We start from the raw sequence: 17,598 nt of genomic DNA on the forward strand, positions 1-17,598 counted from the left end.
TCTTTTCCGTTAAGGCCAGCAGGCGATTGGTTGTTCTTTAACCTGTGTTATCTTTCTGAAAGAATAAAAGAGCTCCCAATCTTAACAAATGGCAGAGAAGCTCATACTAAAAGTACAGTATATACCACCAACCTCTTTCTGACACTTGCACTCAACTGATACAGTAGGCTCCCTGGTAATTTTAGCCTACACTAGTGCTGCATATTTTTCTGGAATAACTAATTGTTCAGGTTTCACCACTCACAGAGCTGACCAACAAACTGTTCCCTGGTACTTCTAGGCTGAACTACAAAAAGGTGATGCATCAACCACTTCGATCATCAACACATTAATCATGTGAATCTGAGACCGCCCCTTGGAAGGCGGAAGATTGCACAACTGACAGGTTGTTGCAGCAACACAAGGAAATAGTTGGTGTTTGGAACTTCCTGTACACCTGAACAAGAAAGACCATCACACTGCCTTTCCAGAAACATATTTTCATTACCACATAGTACAAGATAGAAAATAAAGTTCCTCCGAATCAGATTGCCTAGGTAGGACTGAGTGCCCAGAACTCAACCGGTGAAAGGATTCTTGGTATAAATTCCAGAAACCCATTATATATTACATACACACAATGTAACAAGGACACTTCTAGGCCGCAGCAACGAGATCAGTGTCATTAGCCTAAGAGTTTAGACTTTGAACATAACACCTAACGATCTAGCATGCCAAAATAAAATTAGGTAGCACATGGAAATTCGCCAGCTCAAAACAACACTACGATCTAGTGATGAACTTTCCACAACTACAGGTACTAGTCGCACCACCCAACACCATCATTTGCACATGGCTTGAGAAGTTCCCTTCAAACTCAATACTAGTTTTCAGGACCATCATACTAAATCCATGCTTAAATTATAAACGTGCTCCTTTACCATGCATCTTCCAAAGCGAGAACACCACCAGCCAAAAAGCATATGGATCCCACCATCTCAGCAGATCATGTTAGTCATACAACCATTAAACTTGATATCCTAGTCGAGTGGCATGGGTGCTTGGGCATTTGGGTTGCACGATTTAGAAGTAGAACGATTCTTGACGAGTGGAACCAACGACTGGACTACATCAGCCATTAGTGGCCTATAGTCAGCCTCCGGCTGAACACACATGGCGGCAATAGCAGCCACTTGAACAGCATCTTTCATTGAATATTGACCTTCGAGTGATGGATCCAAGATCTGCACCACTTTCTCTCGATCAGTGAGCATAGGTAATGCCTGCATCAATGCAACAAGTGACAGGTTAGGTGTATGTAATGTTCAGATATGAAGAAAAAAATCATGAAACTGTGACCTTTTCCTACCAAGTACAAGAAGAAAGAGGCAGATGGATCCAAAGTAAGATACATGATGTCATGACTAACAAGCATGTGAAAAATAATAGCATGACTGAAAATATACAATTGCAGGGCACGTCCAGTTTTTAGAGAAATTCAAATACATATACAGTAGTACATTCCCATTTCTCACTTGGAAATCACTTTGAACCTTTTGCAACCGAAAAACCCCACAGCTCAGTGTTCCATTGGCTCTTTTAGATTGGTACATTATTCAGTTAAATTATGCTTGAAGATTGGGGAACAAAAGAGTTAAAATTAAATCCACATAAGTCACACTATATTTGTCAGCTAATGTTACACTTACCCAGTTAACTAAAACACCTTCTCCGGGAGGCCTCTTCATATCAACTGGTACCCTTCCAGTAAGCAACTCCAGAAGCACAACCCCATAACTGTACACATCTGATTTGGTTGTCAAATGCCCAGTTAATGCATATCTACAGAAATCATAGCACGTGCGGCATATTAGACAGTATAATCACAGAAATGGGTGGCACATACAAGTATCAAATCTAATATTGGTAGCTCATTTTCTAAACCAAAGTATTCCAGCGCCTGGCTAACAAATACCAGTTTTTCTCCTTTCTCTGTTTTGAAAACCCAAAGTTTTGGAGAATACTTCAGTTTTAAAAGCACAATATTTATTGATCCAAACACGTTAAAGTATTTAATACTTCAGTATCTGAATACTTCAAAAAATACTTTGATGCCAAACGGGGACTTAACATGTCGGTGAGAAAAAAGTTAACAAAAAGGACTGCAAATCAAGGCAACTTTTTTTCGAGGGCAAATCAAAGGAATCTGGTCTTACTCTGGTGCAACATAGCCTTGCGTGCCTAAAACTCGAGTCGACACATGACCACCAGCTCTATCAGATCCAAGCTTGGCTAAACCGAAGTCTGAGACTCTTGCATGGAAGTCCTTGTCCAAGAGAATGTTACTGCTCTTGAAATCCCTGTGTATAACAGGTGGATTAACACGCTCATGAAGATACTCAAGACCCTTTGCTGCTTCAAGAGCTATTCTCAGTCTTGTAGGCCAGTCCAATTTTGAGATGCCGCCAGAGGAACCTACATCGAAAGGTTACATCACCGTAAGTCGACGAGAAAAACATAATAAATGAATCTATCACATTAACTGGTAGGAGAACATTTTAACCAACTCCGCATGTCCATATCAATCTAATTAATGGTAATTTCAGAATATGCCAACTACCTGCATGTTTAAAACTATCAAACACATACTGCCGAAGCAAAAGCATATGATGTACAGAAAATTCCCTCTATGCCACTGAATAACTCTCCAGTTCCTTATTAACATTGGACAAGCCATTGAACAAGTCTTTGTGCCTTCCCAGCCACCAGTTTTCACTATTTTCTTCCTTACATGCCATTGATGTGACCATTGTGCCCTGGAGGAGGGTGTATAAATGAGTACCATCGCGGCAAAATGGTCACCATTCATGGCATGGAGGAATAAAATATTAATTTCGAGGGATGGAAGGAATAGGGATCCAGTGAAAAGCAGGGACTGTAGTGCATTTCTGCATGTCAAACAACTGATAACAAAATTCACCTTCCAGCTTCCTAAGTAATGATATCTATAAATATCCTCACTTGGTAACAAGCATCTATAGAAGGCTCCTTTGAAACTACAAGGCACCATTACAAAATCCATATACATACTAAATGGTTTCATGACTAAACTACAAAGATCGTTTAAAATAATGGCGTGAATCCCAAACCAGACACCAGATATCCGACTTTAATCTTTGTAATGGATGGTTTTTATTCGGAACAAGGTCCATATTTTAGTAACAAAAGATGCAAGCTACAGGATAGGACAAGCAAGTTGTCGCTTGAAGACAGAATTTGGTTTTCAAACCTAAACTTGTTTTCCATAATAGTTCATACTCATTCCTACTAAATGGATAGATTCACACAAACAGACGGTCAGCATGTGTTCTTTAGCAACTATACCGAGACAATAACATAGATATGAGATAGTACATTTAACTCTCCTCTTGTAAGAGGTGAATGGCTCTAATCTAGATTTTTTTTTAAAGTCACATGAAATAATCTAAGGGATATAGGACCTCAGGAACAAATGCTTCATTTGGACTCTAGAAGCCACTCAAAAGGTGGGACACTGATAACTAATAGGACTGTACCCATAATTCATTAGGTACCTACCAACCTTGCTGAGGTCCAGGACATTCACCAATCAAACAACAACCTAGAGCCAGAAACATCAATCACTTTATCAATAGCCTACATCGTAGTACAAATATTTATGTGGACACTTAGAAGACGATGGGTTTTTTGGTATATCTGCGCTCTTTTCTTTACTAGGAATGTTAGTGAATGGTGATCTCACAATTAAACCAAAAAAATGTATCTCCTAATTTGTTTTCTTCAATGCCATGAAATTGAAAGAATATTTGGCTTTGTCAATGAATGATTGTCACCATAAAGCAACTGGCAGTGAATGAAGAAAGTACACTCTATCAATAAAATGTGACGTTCAGAACTTCACATATTACATTAGTGCCTCAAAAACCATGAATGATTTGGATTCAGGGCATAGTCACGGATTCGGTTAGATCATGTGAAGATTCAGAATCTTTAACAGTTGAAAGAGCAATGAAGGGCGTTTTAATCAGCTTTTGAGATCGAGGGTACACTTATTTGGGGTATAAAATGACAGCATGTATGCTGGAAACTGGAAAGACCACTTTGCTTTCTTACTTTCCATATATTGGAAATGTGCTTTGATTTATTCAGACTGAAACTTTGGGTAGATGATTTATTCATTATTAAGGTGTTCGGTTTGACCATTTGAGGAATGGTTGGCCCATCCATTGCTACCTAGTACTATATAAGCATATAAAATGTGGGACTGGGTCATGTCACCGATGTTGAGGGAGCCAAAGATAGATCAACTAAGCCATGATGGATGAGGTGATCCTGAAAACCAAAGACCTCTATATTGCTCATCTATCCTTCTAAAGGTGTAATATGGAGCATCATGTTAACAATGTATCCTATATTAGCACTTGTGAGAAATGTTCTCCATAATCTCTCCCTCACAATCATACACCAAACATTCTAAAGGTGTAATATGGAGCATCATGTTAACAATGTATCCTATATTAGCACTTGTGAGAAATGTTCTCCATAATCTCTCCCTCACAATCATACACCAAACAACAACAATGATTCTAAAGAAGTATTATCACTATCTCTAGCCATAATATGAATATTTAACTTCCGAATTCATTTATCAAACGCTGAAAAGTCATAGGACTCAAATTTATAGTAATGTTTATTCCGCCTTTTGTAGCTTGAAGCTAACTGCTCCTCCTTGCAGTTAGATATAAGCTTTGCTTCTACAGCAAAACAAAAAAATATTATGTCTGCTTCCTTCCTCAAACTAATTACATGGGGCTTGGGACACGTATCACAACAACCAAAAAAGCTCCCAGCCGAATACTCTATTATTAATACTACAAAAAGTAACTCAGTTAGGTCCCCACATGCACTAGCTGTGGAATCAGAAGATTTTGCCAACCCAAGCCAGTGGCCAACTAACTCTAGGAGCAGATCACGCTCAAATAGACTGCATAAGCTGGTGTCTCAATGCTGTGTGGACTTCAGAACAACATGAAACCGCTTTAATAACTTCTGATTCTATTTGGTATAAGTGGACAAAGCACATATATAGTGGGATGTTACAAAGATGGCCATACCTCCACTTGGGTAAAGATGCTCCTGGAGACACCCATTGGCCATGAACTCATACACCAGTAGCCGGTGTCCACCCTCGGAACAATGGCCAATCAAACCCAACAAATAAGATGATCGAAGCCGACCCAATAGCTCAACCTACAAAAAGGTCACAAGTTCACAATAAACATCACAAATTTTCGAAATCGACTACTGACACCCCTCATCAGTTGATTAGGCTAAATAGCAGCAACCTTCAGCTCAAATTGAAAACATTAGAGGCCACCATGCAGTCAAGACTACAAATATTCAAGTTTCAGTGACTAAGGGCTTCATGTATATCTGGTTTGGGACCAATAAAGCTAGAAACTGCCAAACTGGTGATAACATCCAGACAAATCACACCCAGAATCCCCAATAATCCAGCAGAACTGAAAGCACTTTCACAGCCGAACATCACAGATGCAAAGTTTTACCCACTGAAGTAGTAGAATAAGTCACATTTACGCACCAAACAAGCGACTGCTTCATTTTGAGAAAGGTTTTTCACAAGGGGCCAGCTAAAATAAACCCCACAGCGACCCCATTTCCGCTCAGCAAATTCCCTGATGTCTCCACTGGACTACACGAACTTGACCATTGTGGAATGACCACTCGAATAACTAGCATTTACCAACCGAAATAAGATACCAAGTGGGCGTAAACTCTGTGGCAGTCACAAGAGAAGACTCGCATTTACCCCATTAGGCACTCGAAATGCAGGATTTGTAGTTTTGTACCACTACAACGGTATACCACCCAGAGCAGAGTAGCAGACTCACCTCCATATCGAACTCCTCCTCGCCCTGTTTCCCGGGGCGATCCATGAGCTTGACCGCCACCTTCCTTCCGTCGGGGAGGAGGCCGCGGTAGACGGCCCCGAAGCTCCCCTGCCCCACCATATGCGCCCGCCCGAAGCCCCCTGTCGCGGCGTGGAGCTGCCTGTAGCCGAACAGCTGCACGCCCCTCTCCGCGCCCACCACGAGCGCTCCCGCCGCGGCCCCGTCGCTGGCGGAGTTGCTGGAGGGGCTCTCCTTCCCCTGCGGCGGGATCACGGGAGGCGGCGGGGCAGGGGAGGAGGGGCGCTTGGGGAGCTGGTGCGAGTTGAGGCGGCGGGAGACCTTGCGGGTGATGTAGCAGTAGTAGGCGAAGGCGGCGATGAGGGAGAGGAGCGAGAGCGCGGCGAGGGAGACGATGACGATGAGGACCACCGACTCCTCGCGCTTGTACTCGTCGCCGCCGCCGCCCGACATTGGAGCAGGGGCTCGCCGGAACCCTAGGTCTGGGGGAGGAGAAGAGTGCGATTTGGGGAGAACGACGAGGGTTTTGGGGGTTTGGGAGCGGCGGAAGTGGAGTGGAGCAGCTTGGTGTTGGTGGGCTGGTGGCGGAAGCTCTCCTTTTTTTTAATGCGTGGAAACCGAGGTTCGAGACAGTGGGGAGTGGTGGCCCCATATGGTCAGGGAGTGAGAAAGGATAAACCGCCTACGTGCAGAAAGCCAACGCTGTAATGAGAAGTTGAGAACAGTTTCAGTGGCGTCCCCAAAGCGTTCCTAAAGTAATTTGGGCCGTCGGACCAAAAATCTGTTTCAGCCGCGTCCTCTCTAAAGCTCATTTTTGTTCGGCGCGGTCTTATACGGTGTCCGGCGCCTCGAGCCCGTCTCCGTTCCACAGGGGACGTTCCGGGCACGCCGGACACAACGAAAAGCGAGGCGGGCTCCCACATGTCGCTCCTTCCTTCCCGCGCCTCCAACCCCTCCGCCGCCGCTGGATTTCCAGGCCGTTTGGACGTCTGAACTCTGCTGAGAGTCGGCACCGTCGTCGCGGCTGGGGCTCCCGCCGGTCGTGCCACCGCCGCTTCACCGGCGCGTCCCATAACGCGTCGTCAAATCCGCCCGACCTCCGCGCACACAAGGTGCTCGACGACTTGCCAGGTAGACGCGATTGGTCGTTGTTCGTTGTGTCGTCTGCCTCGGCGCAATTTTAACCATTGATTTTGCTTTAGCCATGGACAGCGACGATGAGATGCTTGCCCTGCTGCTGGAGGACGAGCAAGCCTTCGACGACGACTTGCGGGAGCATTTGCTGATCATCGCGTCCCTCCAGGACATGGTTGACGCTGAGACGGAGAAGAGTAAGAGGCCGCGCCGCGGAGGATCAAGGTGGGGGAGAAGGAAGTCCAAGCCCCGGCAGAGGATGGAGGGGCATACCATGCCGCACAACGACTACTTTGCAGACGGTGCAACACATGAAGACAATTTTTGGCGCCGGTACATGATGAGCAAGGGCCTGCTCATGAATATCCTCCACGGCGTTCGAGAGTTCGACCCCTACTTAATTTGAAAACAATCCTCGCAAACATTTTTATTCATATGCTATATTTGATAAATGGTTATGTGTTAAAAATAAGTATTTTAAATGTTTGGGGGGCGCGGCTGGGGAGCGACGTCCCCCAAACACGGCACGAACAAAACACGTCTCCCAAACGCTCAATCCGACGCGGTTTGGGGGACGCGGCTGGAGATGCTCTAACGATAATTCATCTGTGAACAAAGATCGATCAGTTTCCATGAACTTTTTAGGCCTTGTTTGGTAATGGAGTATTAGTGGGGATTAGTGGGGATAATTTAGGCAGGGATTGGGTGAATCCCCACCCATCACCCAATCCTCACTAATCCCCAGCCCCACTAATTCCTAATCCCTACTCCTAAAAACTGCCATTTGGCGGGAAGGGAATGGTGCACAAGGAAAAACTGAATAAAACAATGCAAACCAACATGCGGTAGCAAAGATTCAACTTTTAATACATGGAACTATAATTCCAAATACTAAAGTTCACTCAATGAACTAGCTCAGATGAAAATGACTTAAGATTACAAAATATTTCTTCTTGCATCTGACATAGTAACATACCAAGTTAGCAACAAACGCCAGGAGACGGTACAAGCCAACTTGATCAAACAAAAATTAAACAGGTCAAGCAGTACTCGAAAGTTGCTTGAGCAGAGTATCATTGTCTACCAGCACACTACAGCTCTCATCCTTAACCGTTGTCTCTCCTGCTTTCTCAGCTTCATTCAACACAAAAAAAATTGAGAGCCTCCACATCCCTAGGTCCTGCAATATCACCCAGGAGTTGGATTAGGTATTGACTTAGCTGAATACTGAAAGAAACGGGAAACTAGATGTCAGGTGCACATAGGCAAGTGTGAGCATAACTATCAACTAAAAAAAAGAGTACATTGTGTGTGCTAGCTGTAAGTTGTAGTAACAGTACTAGATGTTAAAAAATAGTGGTGCTGGACTAATGGTACTACTAGCAAATGATAATCATAATGGAAGGATGTAACTTGTACAGGAACACCAAACATACTAAATTATGCTTTCAGTGGATACAGATACTCTATTATGCTTCCATGTGGATACACATATGGAATTATTATGTCCTACACACACAGAGAGACGAAAAATACATGGGACCATATATATTACTAGTACTTTCTTAACCATTTCTCTACACAATGCCAGATTGCTCTGTCAATAACGATCAGCTTAATAACCAACTAGGATGACTGTATCTAACTTGTACAACACTATCCAATTATCCAAGTTGGTATTAATGTCAGAATGTTCACTTGCAGAAGATGGATAAGCTTCTCTGTTATTCCCTGTCATAAACAAAAAATACATCTGTTTTACTAACTAACAATTAGAGTGTACTGCTCTTATTTATTATACAACTAGTATTGGATTAATTAACCATGCGAGTATATATACAGAACTTGCAAAACAAGAGTTTATACATATTAACCATGATGATGATAATTAGTTGCCGGCGGAACCAGCGAGGAAATACTGCTCACATAGCAGTGATGTCAACACCCGGATTTTTAAGTCCAGATGCCTATTATGACATACATCGCAATCCCAGGAATATTATTTTTGTGAGACATAATAGATTGATATCACAGAACATCATTCATTACAAACCATAATAGTCTTACATCAAAGGATCACATGATCCAGTCTTAATACAACAATTGATCTAAAGATCAAATACATAGCACATAGCGAAAGAAACGTAGTAGCGGTTCATTTGTTCCACAGGCAACGCTCAGGAAGTAGTCCTAGTTATCATAGACGTCATGCTGTCCATCCTTCTGGTACTGGTTCTCCTCTTCATAGTCTGGCCATTTGAATAGCCAGGGACAAAAACATGAGTACTTTTAAAGTACTCGCAAACTACTACTAATAGAAGTACTAGTATCTCTAATGGATTCTAAGCTCTAGATTCATTTGCACAAAGCTAGTTTTATTTCATAAGCACTTATTAGCCAAAAACTCTTCCTTTGCCTAAAATTACTCAAGTGGGAACATTACTGTCATTTCCACAACTCTGTTGTGATTTAAGTCAAAGTCACAATTCAAGTTCAAATCACAAGTCACCAGTCACATGTCACATTTTGAAAAGTTCTGATGACGGAACAGTATAGCCTTTCCAACTGTCCATGACCGCGGACGCGGCTATTCGAATAGTTTAGCACTCTGTAGAGGTCGTACACTTGTGCCACAATAAATGCAATAATCCGTCAGGGGTAACTGGCCCTGATTTATCACACTCAGTGTGCGGACTACCAATCATAACCTTTCAATTACATACCCTAGTACATGCACCTCTCCCTATGAGTTTGGCCTCCCAGCCATGGCAAACCGCCATCCTGGGAACTGCAAAGGGATTGGGTCGGACATTCACCTTATTTCACGTCATCTCACTTTTCACGGAGGCAGCCTCAGCATAACCCCTATGATGCTTGTTCAGAGGGAACCCATACTAAAATAAATAAGTTTCCAGTTAAGCCCTACCCGGATTCAGGTATTGTGGGGGTACTTAAAAATTGGAATGGTATCGCATCCGAACCCAACCATCAGTTTTTGTCAAAGAGTCACATTGTTCACCAAGGTTCATATTCACCTTCAAAACTTTAAATAGAATGACTCATCATTCCAAGGTTTTTCAAAGTCATTTTGATTCACAAGTTCTCATCTAGAGTAGGCATTTTTAGTTTTAGCACTAGCAACTAATCATGAGGGGTGCTAACTAAGTTCTTGCTCTCTAGGCTAAGTTTGAAGCTCTTGTAGTATTCTATCTCTAGACCAATATCAATTATAATAAAAAGCTTTGGTAAACAAAGTAAATGATTGCAAGATAAAAACTTGGACTTGGAAAAATCCTTAAACACCATAATATTGCAAGAGTATCTTGCAAAGGTATAGCTTGTAGTATGGGAGCTTGTATTGGTAATAGCTTGCCTTGAGTAGTATAGTGATCAAAGTGTTCCTCTTCTTCTTCGTAGAAGACCTCCTCTTCCTCGTAGCCTTCGGTACTAGCGTCTATAAACGGATACGAGGTAACAATCACCAAACAATACTTAAGTACTAGACTTAACACTCAAAGGGATCACACAAGCTAATCTAGCATCACAACATTATTAACATGGTGGTTGGCTTTGGTTTCTTTTAGGAAAAAATAATTTTCTCTCATTGAAATATTTATTAGGGTTTCTATATATTTATTTCCTTTGAGAAATAATTTCCTCTCATTGAATATTACTAAGGTTTAATATCCTCAAATAATAAGTATGAGATCATGTTGACCAAGTTCAACACTTCATATTTATTATTTGGGAAAATGATTTAAATGAGATACTATATCTCATGCAATTTAAATACTACTCTTGGAAAATGATTTAATATTCTTAAGTAATAACATATGGGGTCATGAATACTAATGTCATCACCTCACATTGAATTACTTATAAAAGTGATTTAAATGAGATGCTACACCTCATAAATTTTAAATACTATTTTTGAAATAATTTTAAGTGAGCTAGACATAGCCACATAGCCATTATTTGAATCTAGCCCATGATCATATGAAACAACCATCATATTTTTGCATAAACAATTAGAGTTTTTGAAATGTGAATTATGAGAATTTGAACCACCTCAAAATTCATTATGGTTGATTTTTAATAATTGTTTGAAATTTGAAAACCTACTGCCTTGTTATTTTTAGTACCAGTGATCTATAATGAATCAAGGGTTGAGACTAATTGGGTTGGATAGAGGATTTCATAAGCTTTCACACAAAATTGGAATCACTCAATTTGGGTTTGTAGATTTGAAGTTATTCAATTTGGAACACATCACCAATATTGAAATTCAGCTAAAACAATTAATTCGAATTCAAATTTCTGAGCTTAAGCGGGAAGACGAAACAGGCCAGAGGAAAAGAAAATGGGCCGGCCCAGTTGCACGTCTCGCACGCACGTGCCGCCTGACAGCGGGTCCCACGTGTCAGTGTCGATTCACACCTGAAACGGTATGTTTTAACGTGGCCCGCATGATTAGAAGCAGATCCAACGGCTCACAGTCATCGTCATCATCGACGAGAGTGAACCCTTGTTGCGGCGAGGCTAGGTGGTCGGCGGCTCACCTGGGCTCCAGCGAGGGTTGGCGTTGGCGGTGTTCAACGTGGAAGATGATGGCGAGGCTCCTGGTACCGGCGGCTTCTCCTGGGACAGCTCCAATCGACGACGAGCTTGCAGGGTGCTGGCGGGGCTCCGGCGAGAAATTGGGGCGGCTCCGGTGATAATGTGGAGGGGTAAGGGGTTGAGGAGAGCGAGAGGAAGGAAGGGAGTGGAGTGGTGTGCAGAGATTGTGATGGGGCGTGCTCTATTTATAGCGGCGAGGGGGTGCTGCGGGGCATGCTCGGGTCGTCCATGGCGACGACGGTCTGAGCCGCGAAGGGGCAAGGTAAGGACGCTGCGCTGTTCACTAGGCCAGGGCGGGCACGACGCGCGTCATGGCGTTGAAAATGGTGGACGGTAGCGTCGTCAGCATCGTCGTGTCCTGGCAGTCCCGAGGCGGATGATGTCGACAAGATCGACGGCGACAAGGCTCTCCGACGCGAGTGGTCATGTTTGGGAGGTACCTGGCATCGTGGTGAGTGTGTGTGAGAGAGGAGAGGACGAGAGGAGGTCAGCATCGTCGGGGGCAGGTCGTGCTCTGGCGCGTCCAGGGACGTCACCATGCGCATCCTGGCGCGTTCTGGGTGTCCTGGGCGCGTCACGTTCTGGCCAATGCCAGCGTCTCCTGTGCCCAGGGCGTGCATGGTCGTGCTCGGTGGCGTGAGGGCGAGCTGAAGGACATGCTGAGGTCAGCCATAAGTGAGAGGAGAGGAAGTGGGCATGGTGATTGACATGATGGTTGACATGGCATGGCATTGGTCATTTCTCTCCATGAACAGTGGTGTAAAGGGCATGGTTTGATCTAGGGGATGAAGAAGTACAATGATGATCACAAATGGTCTCTGGTTTAGGCTAATACACACTGGTTATTAGCATGTATGCACTTGTCCAATTCTTGCACACAAGGTGTTTGTGTTAATGGCCGAAAGAGATTTTATTTTGAAATTTGCCAAAAAAATTCTTGGGTGTGAATCTAATAATATTTGGCACCTACTAATGTCCTTGGTTTGAAAATTGGGAAGATTTGGTGAAAATCCAAAATGGGGATGATCTATAGTCTGATTCAATGTTACTACTTGACATGCTTATAATAAGCAACTGAAAAAGAATTTGCAAGGTGGGTCTTCACCAAATGTGTTCACCTTGATGTGCTTTTGGATGAGGAGAAGAGAGTTGAGAAAGTTTGGTTTAGAAAAGCTTAACCACAGGGGCTCAAAGTAGGTAAGATGTTAAAATTGTCACATATGACCATTATCATATGTGACTTGATTTTGATTTTTCTTTTGATTTGTTTTGCATTTCTTCGATTCAAATGTTATTATTTTGAGTTTGGTAATGTTTCTAAACCATCAACGCAAGGTAAAATGGCTTAGGTTAAAGATTTGCAAAAGTGTCCATAGGCTCATATGTGAATTCCATTTTTTATTTTATTTTCTTTTTCTTTGACCCAAGGTCATTGTTTTGGGTTCATTGAGTGTTAGGTTAAGCTTAATAATGTTTCACAACCATTTTGATAAAGTAAATATTGCATAGGTCAAGATTTGCAATTATGGCTATATGCCCACATATGATTTTTTCTTTTCTTTTATTTTTCTTTTGCTTTGTTTCTCCTTGATTTTGAAATGGGGTAGGGTTTAGGGTTTATCACATGTTCAACACTCCAAACAAACAATCATGGCAAAGCTCTCCACATACATGCATGATACTGTGCACATAAGGGAGTGTGATTCAAAAAAAATTGTTAGCTCCAAATTTTGGAAATAGGAAAATTGAGTTTTTCTTTGTTTTGAAATTTTGGGGTGTTACAAGTGAACACAAGAGCATGGAGGTACAAATGCAAGCATCCGCATATGTAGTTTATAACTGAATTCTGGTAGCTACAGGGAGTCACAAAACAAATCAGAAAGCAACAGTACAAGCAAACACGAGTAATTACTTTGTATATTTGCATCACCTAGAGAAAGTTGGTTTGTACTGCTCCATCAATTCATGATGACAGGACGAGTCTTCCACTCTTCCATGAGAACTGCACTATTACAGGCTACAACTCGATAGATTCATTCAGGTCGGGATGAGCACAAGCGCTGGTTCAGGCTAGATGCAGATTATCTTGGGCAGCTTCACCACAGGCACGGTGGCACACAGCGGAAACCTACCATGGCAGATGACTACAGGCGCTCAGATCAACAGCCATGGAAGGGAAAGTGCGAGAGAAAAGGGAGGTTACCGGAGATCGGAACGGAAGTAGTTGACAGCGTCGGCCAGTCTGCAAGAACGGCGGCGATCTGATGTGGGAGCAGCTAGGCGGGATCCATCTCATCCCGCCGGTAAGATGCACGGCCTCTCCCGCCCCTCCCGCTGGTATGATGCTCCGCCCCTCCTGCCCCTCCCGCAGCAGCTCCGCTCGCCTCCGGTGGCTCGCTCGATAGGGTTTGGACAAGGACGAGGACGGGACGAGACGCGGAGTTGAGGACGGGGATAATACGCGAGGTCCACGTCCGGGATTCAGTCCAAGTCAAAAAATGGGCCGGGGGCGGGGTTAAGTGGGGATGGGCGGGGATTTCTTGGCCCAAAACTCTAGCACCAAATGGGCTTCTGGGGATTAACGGGGATTCGGAGATGAGCCGGGATAATACTCGACCATCCCCGCAAATACCCTCGTACCAAACGAGGCCTTAGGGTTTTTAGTGTTTGGAAATTGGATCAGGATGGCTAGTCCGGCGACAAGTTCGACGGACAAACCCAGCGAATAGGGGATAAAGAAGGCTGAGGGGATTGATGATATGCTACAACGGCTTCGAATCGAGGAGGAAGAGTTTGATGATTTTGTGTTCAAAGAGGAAGAAACAACGCCGAAGGAAGGTATCAATTGGATGGCTCTAGCTAGAGTTCATAACTCTATTTTTTCTCTCTCCTCACAACATATGAAAGTGGCTTGGAGCCCGGCAAAAGAGATCAAGTTTCAACATATAGAAGAGAATTTGTTTATGTTTCAGTGCTTTTGCTTGGGAGATTGGAACAAAGTAGAGAAAGGGGGCATTGTATTTAGGTAGCACATTGTATGCTTAGAGAAGTATGATGGTTTAGCTGATCCAAAGTATGTTGATCTAAAAAGGTGGGGAAGGTGTTGTCTAATTAAACCTATGTCAAAGGTATGGGCAATTTCGTTCGTGTGCGGGTGAATCTTGATGTGAGAAAGGCGATGGACCGGTCTGTTACAATCTCAAAAGCGGGTATGCGAGAATTTTATCAAATTTAGTATGAAAATAGAGCCTGTAATAATGAGGGCTAAGCCTCCGATGTGTGGCCCGATCTCACGAATTGAACAAGGGAAAGGTGGGAGAGGAAGAACATGGCGAAGAACACGATGAACACACGCAAAACACTACCCGGTATAATTCCGGTTTGATCTCAACGGCCCTAACCACCGTTCTGGTATATAGAATCTCTCGGAAACAGACACGAGGTAGAATCCTCGAGAGAGAGAGAGATCGGTATGCAACCGGTAGAATCACTCGATGAGAGACCGCAGTGGAATCATACGAGTGAGAGACCGATCACATAAAGATACCTTGATACAACTTGGTAGTGATTAGTTACTAAGAGGTGTTCTTGATCCCACATGGGAAGGCCTAAGCCAATTCATCTCAATTCTATCCTAGCTAATGAAGGGGGAGGTGGGAGCCTATATATAAGGAGTATATAAGGAGCCACTAAGGAGGGGTAGTTTAGGTATAAAAAGAGCATAGTGGGATAATTCAGATTATGAGCTTCGTAGTGGGGGCGGCAGGGCCGTCTTCCTCAGGCGTCGAGTGGGGCGGCAGTATCGCGTGGGTCGAGCGGCAGTGCCGACATGATCAGAGGCAGTGCCAGCCATTCCGGGGAGGTAGTGTCGGCCTTCCTTGACACATCTCCTTCTTCCTCGATGATCTCTTCCATGCTTCCACGACCTCGGCCTTGAGTCCTCGAGCATCCGTGGCATCCTCCCTTCCCTCCGTCCTTGGCTGCGTGTCCCTATCATAGACATATGATGGAGGATGAAGTTGCATACTGGACACAGTTGTAGGCATGCATAAAGGAGAAGACTCACATTTGTGTGGCGTGTCGGTGTTGACCACATGATGCGGTGAAGACCGAAGTTCGGGCTGCATCATGTACAATACATGTGAAGGCATACAGGTAGGCTACTCTAGCGCAAAACAAAATTTTCAACCATGTAAACAAGGATAGTTGTAGCCATAGATCACATGACTACTGATGTCTACGCACGCTTCTTTTCCTGTAGACAGTGTTGGGCCTCCAAGAGCAGAGGTTTGTAGAACAGCAGCAAGTTTTCCCTTAAGTGGATCACCCAAGGTTTATCGAACTCAGGGAGGAAGAGGTCAAATATATCCCTCTCAAGCAACCCTGCGATCACAATGCAAGAAGTCTCTTGTGTCCCCAACACACCTAATACACTTGTTAGATGTATAGGTGCACTAGTTCGGCGAAGAGATAGTGAGATGCAAGTAATATGGATGTATATGAATGGTAATAGCAATCTGAATAAAATATGGCAGCGAGTAAACATGCAACAAAACAGTAAACAAACGGAGATTCGATGCTTGGAAGCAAGGCCTAGGGATCCTGCTTTCACTAGTGGACACTCTCAACAATGATCACATAATAGAACCACTCTACACTCTCTTGTTGGATGATGAACACCACTAGTTGTGTAGGGCTACAAGAGCACCTCAATGCCGGAGTTAACAAGCTCCACAACATTCGGTATTCATATTTAAATAACCTTAGAGTGCATGATAGATCAACACAATTATACCGAGCACTAACATAGCATGCACACCGTCACCATCATACTATGAAAGGGGGAATAAATTGCATCAATACCATCATAGTAATAGTTAACTTCATAATCTACAAGAGATCACAATCATAGCATATACCAAGTACTACATGATGCACACACTGTCACCATTACATCATGGAGGAGGAATAGACTACTTTAATAACATTACTAGAGTAGCACATAGATGATATTCAACTAGATCACAAAGAGAGAGAGATGAACCACATAGCGACAGCGGAGCCCTCAGCCCCGGGGGTGAATTACTCCCTCCTCATCATGGAGACAGCGATGGCGGTGAAGATGGCGGTGGAGACGGCGGTGGAGATGACTCCGGGGGCAATTCCCCGTCCCGGCAGGGTGCCGGAACAGAGACTTCTGTCCCCCGAATTGGAGTTTCGCGATGGCGGCGGCTCTGGAAGGTTTTCTCGGGTTTCGTCAATCGGTGTCGAAGATTTAGGTCACGAAGGTTTATATGGGCGAAGAGTCGGAGTCGGAGGGGCCACGGGGTGGTGACACCATAGGGGGGCTCGCCCCCCCTTGGGCCGCGCCGCCCTGTCATCTGGTGGCCCTGTGGCCCCCCTCTGGTCCCTCTCGGGTGTTCTGGAAGCTTCGTGGAATTTTAAGACTCTGGGCGTTGATTTCGTCCAATTCTGAGAATATTTCCTTACTAGGATTTCTGAAACCAAAAATAGCAGAAAACAGCAACTGGCTCTTCGGCATCTCGTTAATAGGTTAGTGCCGTAAAATGCATAAATATGACATAAAGTATGTATAAAACATGTAGATATCATCAATAAAGTAGCATGGAACATAAGAAATTATCGATACGTTGGAGACGTATCAGCATCCCCAAGCTTAGTTCCTGCTCGTCCCGAGTAGGTAAACGATAACAAAGATAATTTCTGAAGTGACATGCCATCATAATCTTGATCATACTATTGTAAGCACATGTAATGAATGCAGCGATTCGAAGCAATGTAATGCAATGAGTAAAGAATTGAATCATATAACAAAGACTTTTCATGAATAGTACTTTCAAGACAAGCATCAATAAGTTTTGCATAAGAGTTAACTCAT

At 43.6% G+C, this 17,598-nt stretch overlaps 1 protein-coding gene across 1 annotated transcript; it reads right to left on the reverse strand.

The window, feature by feature from the left end:
- Positions 1 to 557: 557 nt before the first annotated feature.
- On the reverse strand, positions 558 to 6,531 carry LOC127295979 (probable serine/threonine-protein kinase PBL7). The gene is made up of 5 exons (XM_051326006.2): positions 5,931 to 6,531; positions 5,133 to 5,268; positions 2,196 to 2,454; positions 1,689 to 1,821; positions 558 to 1,262 (listed from the first exon to the last, which is right to left on the reverse strand). The coding sequence occupies exons 1-5, from the start codon at positions 6,399 to 6,401 to the stop codon at positions 1,020 to 1,022; spliced, it is 1,242 nt and encodes a 413-aa protein (XP_051181966.1). The 5' UTR covers positions 6,402 to 6,531; the 3' UTR covers positions 558 to 1,019.
- Between the last annotated feature and the right edge of the window lie 11,067 nt (positions 6,532 to 17,598).

Source organism: Lolium perenne, chromosome 1 (assembly GCF_019359855.2).
Source record: "Lolium perenne isolate Kyuss_39 chromosome 1, Kyuss_2.0, whole genome shotgun sequence".
Classification (NCBI taxonomy): Eukaryota; Viridiplantae; Streptophyta; class Magnoliopsida; order Poales; family Poaceae; genus Lolium; species Lolium perenne.